This window comes from Tuber melanosporum (assembly GCF_000151645.1).
Source record: "Tuber melanosporum whole genome shotgun sequence assembly, scaffold_13, strain Mel28".
Lineage (NCBI taxonomy): Eukaryota > Fungi > Ascomycota > Pezizomycetes > Pezizales > Tuberaceae > Tuber > Tuber melanosporum.
Window position 1 is genome coordinate 149,564 of NW_003298786.1, and position 15,080 is coordinate 164,643.

Consider the following 15,080-nt stretch of genomic DNA (forward strand, 5'->3'; position numbering starts at 1 on the left):
AGGGGGTATAATAGTTTCTTTTTATCCGATAAAATCGGGGGAACCCCCCGTGAGCGGGCCAAACCCGGTTGGTACAAACAAGCTGGAAAGGATAATTTTTTTGAAAAATTTGTTTATAATAGGGAAAGGCTGGGAAATTTAAAAACCAAAAGCGCTGGGGGGTGGTTTTTCAGGGGGGAAGGTATTTAATAGAACCCCAGCTTCAAAAACTTTTAGCTGGGAGGGCCAATTTTCCCCGGGACTTTATAGTCCGGAAAAAATGGATTTCATCCCGGGGGGGGGGGGGGAAAAAATAAATATGATAAAATTTTTTTTCCCGGGGACAAAGGGGGATTTCATTTCTCAAATTTGGGGGGGGGTTTATAGAAATGGCCCCCCCCCCCCCCGCTGCCCAGCAACCAGGGCTATATACCGCCACGAATCGAACAAGGGTTCTTTTCTTTCTCCGCCATCCGAGAGAGCGCTTCGGCTCGCAATCCCGTATAGTAGCTGTATGGGCCTGCGATAGACCGATAGACCGATAGATTTGCTCTCTCTCTCCCGTGTGTGTGTGTGTGTGGATTATATCGGAGGATGAAATCATACTTATTTACACACATCTTGGTTGGAGCCAGCTTGCGAAAAGCAACCGCGCTGGGAAGGAATCGCGATCTCGCTAGCGCCTAGGATGGAAATTGAGCATCATCTGGTAATCTGGTGTAAGTTTCTATCTTACGGTTGGGTGTTTTTAATCCGATTTGCGTGGCTGGCCGGGTCTCTATCGGGAGTATACATGCCCGCGTAGTTTGAGGATGCGTGGTGGGTGGTTGGTGATATCGCTGGATTGTGGGCTGGGCTGGCTGGGCTGCTGGTATCGTATCATAATATGTCCTCGCTCACTTGTGAACAGGTGAGAGGGTGTTGGTGATCTAAGCTAATAGCCGTTGCGCTAAAGGTTGTTCGGCGGGATGTTAGGGGGAAGGGGCATGCCGGAAAAGGACTAGAAATCAGACTAAAGCGGAGAGCTAGGGGTATGATACATGTTGCGTTGTTTCATGAAATAACCTCCACGGTGGAGGGCCTAGAAGGGCAGAGATGGAATGATGCGGAAAGGGTTTTCTTCTGTAGCCAAGCAAACGCGGGATGTTTTGCGCGAGTGAGAGCCTGTGACTACAGAACCGGGCTCTCCGGAATATAAACCTGGACGATTCTCCTCCAAAGCGGAGGCTGGATCGCGGTGGATAACACTGGACACAGCTCAAGATGCAGAATCCCATATAATTTTTTTTCCCTCTTCTCCCTCAGGGACGCACGGCATGAGTATGAGCACTCCATCCTCGCCTCACGAAACCCCATCATCCCAACCCCTCTGCTGCCGTCTATGCGGACGATGCAGCTTAAACGGCCAATACCCCTCAACTTTACACACAGCGTCCCTAGCGCCTATGACCGTCTGGACCTGATTCGTGCAGCATGCCTGGCACCCCCCTCCAACTCTTCCTATTTGGCGTCCAGGAGGTGGTCCCTGAAGGAGTAGATGGGTGTGTTGAGAGTTCCTAAGGGTGTGAAGTCCTCTAGGGGAATGGCAAGGCTTAAGGGAAGAAAGCAGACGAGTTGGCTGGGATTAGGATATCATACATGAAAAGTTGCCTATACTAAATGGGGTGGGGGGGAAGGGGGGGGAGGATGGCTGAATATCGAGTGAGTGATCTGTGAATCCTACGGGGGCCCTAGGTCGAGATATGTGCTGATGCGTGGTGGGGGGTGGCTCACCGACCTGGGCCCACCATTCCCGGCCATACTTTGTTAGAGAGAGCAACGGGTCAGCTTTCCCAAAACCTGGCCCAAAGCTGTTCGGTGGGCGATACTCATAAGAGTAGTTTCATCATCAAATTCCAATGGAGTCGATATTCGAACCCCTAACAAGGGGCCACCATCAACCCCAAAGAATCGCTCGCAGGAAGATAAACCCGGGTTTGGGGCCGAATGACCTTATTCTTATTTTTTTTAATGTTGTCAACTCTTATCACTCGTACAGTGGCATAAAAGCGTCCTCTACTCCGGTGTCGATCTCAATCTCCTCCAACTTAAGTTCCCCGAGGCCCAATTAGGGAAACGTCTTCTCGCCAATGTTGGCCCCGCCCATTCGTGGGCTATATCATACCGGCATCATAATATGAGCCTGTAAAACCGAAAACCTGACTCTCGGGCTTTTCCATGTGGCTGGGAAAATGATTTGCAACCAAAGCAACCGAGTCAAAAAAGTTTTGAGATACAATGAGTTTTATGACAAAAAAAAACTTTTTAAATGATTCCCCTAATTCAAAAAAAAGTTTAATATTAATCTAAGGCTAGGAAAATTCAGTTTAGTGTTACTTAGTCAAATTTATGAATTAATATTTTTCAACTAAGTTGTATTTATAACATTTTACCCAATCTTTTATTATTTGTACTAGGTGGACAGCCATGCTTCTTACAGTACAAAGTAGCAATAAAACATGGGGAACAATTTACCACAAACTGAAATAGCTCAACAACTACTTAATGTTCAACTATTATTATTGGTTGAATATGAGTACAAGAGACTAAAGTGATTTTACATGGTAAAAAGTCAATTGTGAGTGTTTTGAGTATTTTGCATATAAAAGCTGCTACAGAGGTTGTTAGAGCTTCAAAAATATCTTCTGAGCTATTAGATATATACTCTATAATTATGGCCAGCTAAGTGGTTAGGCAAAAATCAATTTTTTGTGGTCAAGGTCCGAGAGTCAGGTTTTCGATTGTACAGGCTCATAATATTATGATGGTATCATAGCAGTAGTCTATCCGGGGCAAACACGCATTCAATTGACTATGATAGCTTAAGTTATACCATCACCACCTTCACCCTCACCCTCACCTCCTAGTCAGCAAAAGCCAAAGTGGAAGAAAGAAATACAGGAAAAAGAACCCATATGTACCCACAAAGTGTATTTGACATGAAGAAATTGATGTACGCAAAGTAAAAAGAAAGGCCGATACATGTACAGCAAATGATCCGGAGGAAATAGGAAAACGTGAGGAACCAAAAAAATCAAAACACAGATACTGTTTCTTGATCAAGGAAATAAAAATAGGAAAATAGGAGAACCCCACCGTCCAAATGAAAAATAGAGGGACGGAGAAAGAAACAGACAACGTAGGATGACGATGGATGGATTGTAAATCGAGGGCGGAAAACTCAGGTCCCCGTTATGAAGCTCCGGACAAAAGAAATCGGTAAATTACAGGGAAAAAAAACCCCTCCCCGAAGAAATCCGTTGAAACCCCCGCGCAGATGCTTCCATAGAACAAAAGAAAAAACGAAAGAAAAAAAAACCCTGATAGATAGATGGGTTGCAGTCGAGAATGTTGGAGGAAAAAATACCACCAGTACATGAGAAAACGCAAGTGTCGCGAAAGAAAAATAGAAAACACAGACCCAAACTTTTTCGCCTAATCGTTATAATCGTTTCGCATGCTATCCTAACCCTTTCTTCTTTTTTTTCTTCAACGCTGTTTTGTTTCAATAACCGTCTTTGTCCAAGCCCAGGGCATGCCAGCCCAACGATGCACTTTCGCAAATCTAAACCGGCCAGTTAAGAGAAAACGTTTCTTCAATGAATGCCCCGTTCTAGGAATTGTCTCTCTAGAGCTCCGTCCTCCAGAACCTTCCATTCAAGGAAAAGCGAACACTTCCTTGCATCCATACTCCCCCAATGATCCTGCGCCTTCATAGCGCATCTACATGCCCTCGAAGATTGGAGGAATCCGATTCGTCGAGCCGAAATTTCTTCCGAGCTCCTCGGCCTTCCTGTTAGAAATCTTTTTCCTCGTAGATGAACCAACCCCAAACCCCCTGTTTCCAGCCGCAAGCCGCCATTTCACTTTCTTCTTCCTCGTTTGCGTAATCGTCTCCCCCAGCTTCTTTTGATGTCCGTAGCCTGTAGTAAGGCTACTGTTAGGGTTTCCATGAAGATCTGCCATTTTCTGGGCATGCTGGATTTGTCTCTTACGAAAAGCCGTCACACTGACCTTATCCCACCTCGAGAGCATCTGTGCGGGAAGCTCAGCGGAGGGAGTACATTCGTCGTCGGCATCTGGCCCATCGCACACGCCATCTATTGGAGCCGACCTTAAGTGTCCGGTGCTGGAATCGTTGTCTGTGTGTTCGTTGCCGTCCTCATCGGAAGAAAGTTCGAGAAAGTCCGCGATCTTAAGGTTGGCTTCAAATTCATCAAGCTCCTCGTCCCCTAGCCCTTCGGCAACGAGCTCGCCTTCTTCGTTGAAGTAGGGATAGAAAGCCTCTGGGGGCCCTAGTATGCTGGCCCCATTCAAGAAAAGTCCATCACCACCAGCCAACCCACCGAGTGTCGGGCTATAGTCCATAAAGCTGGGAGAGTTTTCCCTTTCGCTTTCTTCCGCCATCATTACCATGAAGTTGGATGCACTGCCATTGCTATTCGTCTCGTCGACGGATACTTGCTTGCCTTTAGGTATGAGGAAGGTCTTTTTCGATCCCTCCACAACGCAGATAGGGCGATTTGGATCGGCAACCCAAGAGCCAAGCCTTGGGCGGGAAGCCCCATCGATATGAACAACTTGTGGACTTTCAGGTTCCTGGGATGACATCGAAACACGTCGGAGGATGGACTTGCCGTGGGGTGTAGGCATTGGGAGGTCCTCTTCTTCATCAGTAGTCTCTCCCGAGCCGCCTGCAATCAAGTGATAATCCGTTAGTAAAGGTATACTCCTCCGGATTTGAATTTTCTCACTCTCGTCCTCGCTCTCACTGCCCGCTGTTTCATCCTCGCCTCCTTCGTCACTGCTCCCATCCGATGAGAAGAAATGTTTCCATGGAATATCCACATCGTCATTTATGCCATCGGCCCATCCCCCACGCCCTTGGGTGCTCACCAGATGCTTGACAGCAGGGTCCTCTCTCTCAAAAAAGGGGTTAAGGGTGGGCACTTCGTCCTCGTCCGAGGATTCCTCATCACTACCTGCCATGGATGCAGGGAAATCACCCCTTCCACTTGGGGAAACAGGAATAGATGGAGCAGTGGCGGACAATGAGCCCCGGGGGGTGTTATCGGGGGTGACGGCCGGAGTAGAATCCGGCGTCGGGTTTACAGAGAAGATATCCCCATCATTGAATAAATAGTAATCATTGGTAGGATCACAGGGAATGTCGGGAAAGAAGCTGGGGTAGTGCCATTGAGATATGAACATTTCATCGTTGAGATCTTCGAATTCATCCCCACTACCGAGATCAAGTCCATTGATTATTTCAGGGGCAGCACCGCTCGGTAGTAATGGGCTCGCTTTTATGGGTGTTGGAGGCGGAATACCATTCTCAAGCTCACGGACGATAGCGTCCTCCTCTTCGCCTTCGATATCTTCATCATCTCCGGCATCAATATCTTCGTCTTCCTCAGTATCAATTAGTACCCCACCTTCATCATCCTCGATCAAACTAAGATCTCCGTCGGTGAACGGGGCGATATCACCGGTGTCATCACCGATAGGACCAAATAAGGAATCGGAAGGCTCCAGTATGTCATCGGTTTTGGTGATGTCGAAAGCGACTTTTTTGTTTGGATGGTTCTGCTCAGGGCCATTTTCTGTCAATTCGCCAATATCTGCAACGAGCGACCGCTTTCTCGAGCCTTGCCCCGCCCGGTGATCTCCATTGGCAGCTGTGCTATCCTGTCTACCGTTTCCGACGGTAGATTGATCACCCGGAAATAGCTTCATGCCGGTGGTATCTTCACCAGTCACCCGGACGGGGCGATTGACAGCCGGCTCGTCCGCATCATCCGCATCTTCGTCATCGTCCGTCTCTTCATCGTCTTGGCTACCCGAACTATCAGATGAAGAATCAGTCTCCTCCTGGTCACCCCCTCCATGCCCACTTTTCCCACTCCTTCCATCCTTCCAGCTACCACCCGCTGATCCCGGACCCAATCTAGATGATTCTCGGCGATGACGTTTTGTGTGTGATGTCTGATTAGGGATATGTTCGTGGAGAATGTATGGGTTGTTCAGAGCCAACGACTCCCCGGCTGGGAGTGAAGAATTGTTGGTCCTCGAAGGCAGCGAAGTGAGGCCGGCCACAGTGTTTGGTACTGTTTTTCGAGACATCCTACCGTGTATAAAAGAGAATCGAGGAATTGGTTGGTGATAAATATATTCGATACAATCGTTGTGTGTGGGGGTGTATATCGTACGAATGAGATTTTTGTGTTGTTGGTTATGGTTGCCGCCGGTTTACGGTGGACAGGGTTGAGGTGGGAGTGGATGTGAAATTTTTTTTCTTCGGTATTTTTTGCCCGCCTGGTTTCCGCCAACAGCCCCAATTTCCGGGCGAGAAAAAATAATTTGAAGCTTCCGTCGTATGTGTGATGTCCCAAATGTTACAGGACGTTCTCCCTCAATGGATGGTGCTTATCCTATAAGTTTCGAGGAACACCCTTCTCTCTAATCGGTAAGAAATAGAGGATCAAAGGTATCGTCGTTTTTGTCGTCTGTTCTTGTCAATCGCTGGAGCTGTTAGGCTGGGAGTGTGTTGTGCAACACCCCCAGAGTGATTTACAACTCAACAGTGATGTTGGCAGCCTGTGACATTTTGGGTGATGACGATAGTGTATTTGGAAATTTGAGTAGTTGGGTTAAGAAATGTTTGCGGGTAGTCTGAATGAAGCTGGGTGGATGAGGGTGGGAGGTGAAGGAAGTGTGGAAGAAGAGAGGTGAGAGAAGTCTATGTGGGCCAATTTTCGCGAGGCTCCAGGTGCCAGAAAACTCTGAGCACCATCGTTGCCCACCTCTACCAGTGCTCCCACCACTTCTCACCACCCACGACAGAAACGGTGGACATGGGGGAAACCAGAAAAAAGGAAAAAAAAAATCTGGTATTCCCCACACTGCCGTGCTAGAGCTGCCGGCCATGAAAACCCGACCGCTTTCTTGGCTACCGGTAGGGGAGTAGGGTTCAGTACCGGTAGGACTGTTCAAAGTAGTTGTACGATACAGGTGCCACTGCACAGTTCTTTATTCTCTTCTCAAGAATAATTTGATTCAATTGGACTAATAATACACAGCACGGCAATAATAGGGTAAAGCATAGAGTCCCTTTGCCCCTTCTATGCTTTCACCCCTACCCGACTCCATGGACGGCGGCAAACAGAGGGAGCAAACAAACATTCTTACCGGTCTCACTCGAGAGGCATCGACTCCTCTGTGAGCCAATTTTCCTTGTCGATTGGTGCCCCAACTCGGATATAATCTACTGAATTCATCTCTACTCCAATACACAATAGTCCCATTGTTGCATGCAGGAAGGCTTGCAGCTCGTCCTCTACCAAATCACATCTTTGTGGTTCTCAAAGGGGTGGGGAAGAATTGAAGATTAGGGGTGAAAGGCAAGGTTTGTCAGTGATGGCGCCCAACGCTCTGAAAGACTCATCCCTCACCCGTCATTGCATTTACTAGTGCCCAAGTCACACATGGTTAGTCAGTAGTTTTCGTCTCTACAAGTGCAGCTAGATCATCCGAGAGGTAGAGAGTGTGTGGAAATCCACACAACAATTAGTGGTTGGGGGACGAAAATAACGACGTCAATTGATATCGATCGGGCTCTAGTTCAGATCATTACTATCCTCGGTGAAGTGTTGTGACTTGTGAGCGAGCGAGGAGAGTCAAAATATTACAGTATGTGCTACCCAAAACGGCCACTGCCTACCACAAAGTGCCGCCCTGTTTTTGTTTTTTTGTTTTTCCTTTTTTTCTCGTGCCCCCCGCACCCACGCACACACACAAATGTGACTTCTTTTTGCTTCCCAGTCCCACAAATCTTTCGGTAAAGGAATAACTTGAATAATAATAATATTATTATTGTTACTTGTATCATGATGCTATATTATGGTATCGCACTCGAGTATCATGCTCATTTTCTGCCCCAGTGACTGAAGCGCTGACCATGTTGCATCATGTATGCTTTGCAATTCTCGTTTTGGTTTGAATGCGAGCGCTTTTATGTGGAGGAAGAAAAATGATAATAATATTAGTATAATACCAAGTGCACTATGATAGGAATTAGCTAGAATGACATTGGTCCTACCATTCACGGTTAGGATGGGGAAAAACGACGACAGGCGAGCGAAAGAAAAAGCGCTCGCACAGCCAAAAAGGGAAAGGAAGTGAATTAGCCAACAAGGCTATGATGTAACTCGACGCGGTGATGAACTTTCAAAACCCCTGATTATCCCTATGCATCTTCACGATTGGCTAGAAACAAACCTCCCTCCGCTTCCTGGGGATATTCCCAAAACTTTTTTCTTTTCTTCCTCTTTTTTTCCTTTCCCTGTCAAAATGGTAGATGCCGCCTGTTTCACAACATCCTCCAGCATAGTTTTATCTCTTCCCGAATATCGGGCTTTTTGATCACGTTTGGTATCGTCAGCCGGAAGCGTGGCATGCTGGATGGAGGCCAGGGCCGGGGCTTACTTGCCGGTGCTCATTTTGCATCTTCACGATTGGTATCCCGGTCCGTCCCACACTTCCCAGGACTTTGGGGGTTAATTAGAGAGAGGGCAAACTCCATTTGCAGCTCGCTGCTCCCTGGAGAAACTCCTCAAAAAGCGGTGAGGCAGCGTTTCCTGAGGAATTGGCCCGCCTGGGTCCGATTCTCCAATGGTTATGGCGCACTGGCCATTGGTATGGATGCTTTGGCCCTCGTCGCACAGTAAGCCTTGCCAAGGCATGATACCATCCCTCCCATAAGAGTACTTTTCTTTACATCCCTGGCTAATAGTACTGTATCAGAGTGAAGGGCTCAACGCACAGGTACAACTCTAAAACCACCTCCGAATGTCGAACGTATGATTCAAGCTTCCCCTAAGATCCTCCTGTGCTATCATGCACATCAATCTCCTTCGATTGTCCCATACGTGCACCCACTTCCCGCGGTGAAGCGTGAAAAGGGCTTGAACCACGATACATATTCCATACATATGCAACGAAGCCCGCAATTCCAACACACTCGCTACTACACCGAATCCCCCCGGTTTCTGCTTTCTGTTTTTGCCCCCAGTTCGCAATAGGTCTTACCCACACGTGCCTTCTTTCTATTAATCCGGAGCGCTGATATGGTCCCCGCTTAGAAATTGCAGATTTGGTTAGACGTTTCAAGAATATGCATGCATGCTATCCGCCCTCTACTTGTACTCGAGTACTCTATGTAGGAGGGTGGGAAGGACAAGCTAACGTACTAGTACTGTACGCTATTTCTGTCGCGGCTGTGGTGGTCTACCGTAACCTCTTTTCTTGTACTTTTTTCTTGTTTATTTCATCAGATTTTTCAGCAACTCTCGAGGGCACCGTCGATACCACTACCGGTACTACATCTTACTTCAGGGTGTAATTAGACCGCCGTCACCATATGGTAGGATACCGGCGGGAGTCCTTTTTGACCCCCTCTGGTTTCACTAAAAGCAGCTTAGGCTCGCGTGCCCCTCTTCCCAAGAGATCAATTATGGTACAGCTCAACTTCCAAACGAGCACGGACACGTACTCCAAATTGGACCCTCAATTTACCCCTCCCTTCCTTCCAAAAGTAAAAGTTTTCATCTGGACTTACCCCGCCGCACTTGTCGGGTATCTATCGTGATCTTGGCAATAAGATTCACAAAAAACCTATTTTCGTGGCGATTTTTTCCTTCCCACCCCTCCCCCCTTATTAATACCTCTCTAATAATTCCTCCTCTTCTACCTCCTCTCTAGGACAAAACCACGTCCCATTCCTTTCCCACCTTTTCTTTTTCCATTTTTTCCTTGGGTTTTTTTCTTTGCTTTTCTCCGCGGGGTGAGACGGATGCCCCAGACCGCACGCTACGGTACCATACTCGAGGACAGTTCTCGTACAGTACTCTCACCCACTGTTCCCTCCGCTAGAGGGAAAAATGGGGGTACGGGTACAAATTGGTAAGAAAAAAAAGGTATTTCCTTGCACCTATCTAATATACTTACGATATCATTGAATCGGACCTTGAGCTGGGAAGGTCCCCGTCTAAAAACAGGTGTTTCGAAAGGGTGAGAAATTCCCAATATAGCGAAGTTACATCGACGATGTGAAAAAGACTCCCAGCTTGGGTAACTTCGCAAACGAATTAACCAGCTATATAGTGCTCCGCCTCGCCGTCGCCATCATCATACTAAGCAAAGCCTTGTCAATCCGTCGCCTAGATTTTAACGAGTGTGCGTTAGTATACGAGTATTGATCGAGCATTTCATCTTTGAAAAACTTGATCAACAAAGTATGTTTGCAGTGGCGGCTGTCTGCTTGGCTTCCTGTTCGGCGGTAGTCTATAGGATACGGTAGTGTGCTCGCACTTGGGCATTGATCAAACACGTAACGCACCCAACTTACTGTACCAATTAACCCCCGGTGTTCTTATACATAAAGTGCTCATAGATCCACATAATCACCCTCACCCCCTCCCTTCGCTCTCTCTATCTCTCTTTCTCGAGAGAAGCCCCAGGAACTTCTGATAAACAGGGGTATCATAGCATGCCACGAACGGAAAAAACGCCACGCCATATAGTGCTATGACGTGCCATAAAGTATAATACAGTATGATAAACCTGCCCACCACGCGCGAGCAGAATCTGGAATAAAGGTGAACGGGGTATGTACATGCTCCCCATAATGAAAGGAATTTGTAAGTTGTGGATCCGGACATGTGGGCGCAAGCTAGCCTACCTGGGTATGGTACAGTAGTCAACTCCACACGAAGCGCGCCACAGTGAGAAGATAGTACTGTATTGTAAATGCAGGTAGTCATGGGTCATCACCCGGGCCTTTCGCTCATCCGATGTTTTGTCTTTTGGAGGAGATCGAATGGACAAATCGGGGGGCGGTGGAGTGGACTGAGTTAGTTGGACGGTATGGTTTGGCTTTGGGGGGAGGGGTTGGGAGGTGAGGTGTATGTAGGAGCGGATACGCTTGCCGTCTGGCAGTGGATTTGAGAGATTGGGAGGGGGAGAGGGGAAAATCTCGATTTTATATTACTCGGGTGGTGTACCGTAAACAAGGTCGAGATATGATACTTGCTTGGTGTGTTAGGTTGCGTACCGCTATGGCATAGGTGTGACAGGAGGCTGCGGGGTGAGCTGGTGCGGGAGTGGGGGGAGGAGATGAGTGAGTTCTATCATAGCTTTTTATTATTATTATTATTTTTATGCACCCTTCATGATTGGTCACTCGGTTTTGGTTGATGCTTCTTGTTGAAATGGTTACTTCAATGTGACGGAAGCATGTTGAATATGGCAAATCGGGACTTGGAACACTGTATATAGAAACCTCTGATGGGTATAAGTATGGCGCACTGGAGAAACAAATAAGAACGAAGTCAATTGCATTCCTAAGAAGCCACTGTCTTTATCTCCAACAGCCTCTCTGTCTCACAAGTCTTTACCTCTCTTCATTTCCACATTCTCAGTTGTGATACCTTCATTGACCGACAACACTTCTAGTGAAAGTTTGTGGCGCACTGTGATTATGAATTTTTTTTTTTTACGATAGGACGCGGTGAGGTATCATAACTTGCCCTAAAATCTCACCAGACACTGCCAACTGGACCGGTAATATGAAAAAATTCCTAAGGTTCCGATAGGTGGGGGTGAGTGAGGAGGTGTATGAGTGATGGTTTTCCACTTAGGAAAGGAAGGAGGGAGGGGAAAAACCCAATTTAGGTTGCAGAACATACGATCAAAAGCGGTATGATATCGTATTCCGGATGAGGATATAGCAAGGGCCGAGCTCCGCTGTTCCTTCGGTAGAAACCCCCCCGCGCGCGCGGTCTCCTATAGTACACCATATCCTTTCTGAATCGCCAAATATTTCTCAAGTTTTTGTCTAACGGCGCAGTACCCCAAAGTATGCAGTTTAGTTACCTAACCCCGACTTTTTATTCACCAGGAGTGCTCAACTGGTCGCCGCTTTCCCGCTATATGAACTCCTATAGCGAGAGAAAGGGTTTTTACTAGGGGGGTGAAAATGTCGTAGTGACTAGATGGCCGTTTTTCTGGTTATGTAGCTCACTCTTGGAAATTCGCCGTATAGTACCGTACTGTACTGTGCATTCCGGCCGGTGCTGCGTAATACAATGCGGCATGTATCAGAACCGGATATTCGAAGACGGTTGGGGGGTAGTGCTTGGGGCTGTAAGTCTATACTTTCTGGGTGCCATGTATTGATCGTGGTGTTTCGAAGGGGGGTAGCGGGGGTGGAAGGCTATGATGTCCTTATACGAAAGGGTTATCTCACAATCGGGTGAATAGGTGAGTGAGTGAGTGGGTGGAAATAGGTAGCAGGGGAAGGTAAAAGAAAGAAAGAAAAAAGAGACTAAACTCTGTGAATTATGGGTCATGGACTCTTCTCCGTTGATTCTTGCGTGTTTATACCTTTTGTGTTTATGTCTAGTATATGATATATGTCTATATCGAAGTTTATAGGAACACCAATGGACCATGGATATATAAAAAATTGATTGAACAAGACCCGGGAAAATCAGACGACTGGCGATGGGAAAGGGAATAGGGTATTTTGGGGATGTAGAGGAGGTAGTGGGCGATTCCGGACGAATGATCCAAAGGGTTCGACATCTGCGGCAATTTGTCGATCCGCATAGGGAGCGAAATTCGAGGATCGGGTCCTCCTCTGTATCGAAGGTGTCATCGCCTTCGTCATCTTCGTTTCCTATTTGATTGTTAGCGGTGGATTGGGAAGGCAAAGGGGGGGGGGGGGACAGGCACTGTTGCAGTCCCCTCAAACTCGCTATCCACTTTGACACGAGATATCTAGTTGTGCCCCAGCTCGAGTCTGCAGAATGGGTATATCCAAATAATCATGTGCATATCCAACTTCCACAACCTCTAGCCGCATTAGGGTACTTGCTTCTTTGAACACCTTGTGTATGTGTAGGCTCAAATATTCCGGTAGGCCCTTTAGCGGCTTGAGGAGGATAGAGGAAGACATGTACTGAACAAGGGGAGGGATTGCGGTACAAGCTCATGGTTTAGGTGAAGTTTATCACTACGAGCAAGATGTGTTAGGAGAAGTTGGTTATGGATTCTACAGGGGGGGATGGTGGGGCGCCGGAAGGAATTTGAGGGTTGGTAGGGGGGTGGGCTTATCTGGTGGGGTTTCCACGTGGGAGTTATTTCGGCTGGTTGGTGGTTTGGTTTTTGGCTATGGTGGGAGGAGTGGAGATTGCAGAAGTATTATAAGTGAGATATTGTTGCGTTTCATCTTGGTGGTTATGGTTAGGAGAGAACTGATGGCAATTGTGAGTCAATGATTGACTTGCGCAGCGATAGAGAGAAACTAAAGGACTATGTGGGAACTGTGGTAGGATGTGCACAAGAGCATAACGTAAGGAAAAACAACTGCGTTCGTTACTTATCTAAACTAGCAGTAAAGACAGGTGTATAAGTAAAACATAAACAATGTATCCTCACTATTCCATGAATCACCACACCTATCCGTATCTCTCCAAGCATGCTACCCTTTCCTCCATACACTCCGGTGATAACAAAGGAAAGACATGTCCGGAGAATCTCCTGTCAATCTCCGAACCTCCACGCCAATCCATTGAACCTCTGAACTCTCCACCAGACTCCTCAAACCTCCACAACCTATCTCAATCAACTAACATCGATCTAGAACCTTCAATAAATTGGATAAATTGAGGAATCTGGATTTGGGACTGCGAAAGGGTACTGTTCAAAAGGTGGTCTGGGAAGGGCGTGGTCCAGGAATAGTATGGGACCACTTACGTTTAAGATTTTCGAGTAGGGGTTGTGCTTGGAGAAGGATGTTTCTTTATCACATCGACATCAGGGGTTACTGTTTAATGTCTTGATTCTGTCATCGCTGCTTAAAAACAACCGGGGCCCTAACACCGGCGAGCTGTAAGTCCACCCATTAACAACAAGTGCCCAGACAAACCACTCAGTAAATACCTCCTTTCTCGATTAAACTATCCAATAACCTATTAGTATCAATCGTTAATCAACTCATGGATTTGATCCCACTTACAAAACCGGCAGCCACACTGCACACATTTAGACTTGCTCCCTAGAGCGGGGATGCCTGTATTCGTCCCTGTAGATGTCGTAACCGCCCTTTAGGACTGCACCACCAATGATAAGCATCACTATAAAGTACTAGGTCAGATGGTTTTGTCCGATGCCCTTTTCACACCAAAGGTCGCCACTTTCATCGCCTTCTCTCACAGCACAATGGCTATGATAACCTGCCAAAATTCTGCAGAGCATCAACAAGCCTGTAGACCAAAAGAGAGATTTAGCGGGCGGAACTCCTAAAAATTATAAATGAGTTGAGAAAATGAGAATTCAGTGTGAGGTATTGGCTGTAATGTACCTTTTTGTATGGAGCCCCATACAAAAATTTGGATCACTTTCAAGTCAATGTAATTGTAAATAATGGGCCCAATTTTTATCCCTTGTAGTTCTGGTTCTAGTGATTTAAATAGGTAGTGATTGTTGTGATGATAGAATAATTTAAGGTGTTTTCAGGAAGGTATCATAGCCTGGGTAATTTTCTGTTGTTTAAAAGTGTCTAATTTTGGTGGAAAACCTGAGTTGGACGAAATGTTTTGATTAGTGGTTATTTCACACTGGAGATGTATTTATAAAGGAATGGAGCAGAATGTTTTGGTTTCAACATAGAAGCGATGAATAAATAGTCATAGATTTTAGGAAAGAATCCAAGTAACCTGATGTACCAGAATCATCCTATTCCAATCTCTCCCATTGTTATTACTCCAAGAAGCTTTCTTTTGACAAATTTGTCCGAATGGTTATCGCATTACTTGCGTGGCAGCAAAGGATCCGTAAATATTATTGCTGAAAACTTACCATATTCAGAATAAATCATATAAGCGAGATGCCTGCAGGGCCTGGCCGGGCGTCCGTTCAGGGCAGGGTCCCGGGAACTGGTGTCCGTCCCGTCCGAAGCCAAGGACGGACGGACTGGACGCTCGGGAACACTTGACATTGGA

General features: G+C 46.7%; 1 protein-coding gene; it reads right to left on the bottom strand.

Moving 5' to 3' along the window:
• Positions 1–2,804: 2,804 nt before the first annotated feature.
• On the bottom strand, positions 2,805–6,678 carry GSTUM_00004545001 (uncharacterized protein). XM_002836068.2 has 2 exons: positions 4,773–6,678; positions 2,805–4,712 (listed from the first exon to the last, which is right to left on the bottom strand). Exons 1-2 carry the CDS (start codon positions 6,139–6,141, stop codon positions 3,742–3,744), a joined length of 2,340 nt encoding a protein of 779 aa, XP_002836114.1. The 5' UTR covers positions 6,142–6,678; the 3' UTR covers positions 2,805–3,741.
• Positions 6,679–15,080: the final 8,402 nt, after the last annotated feature.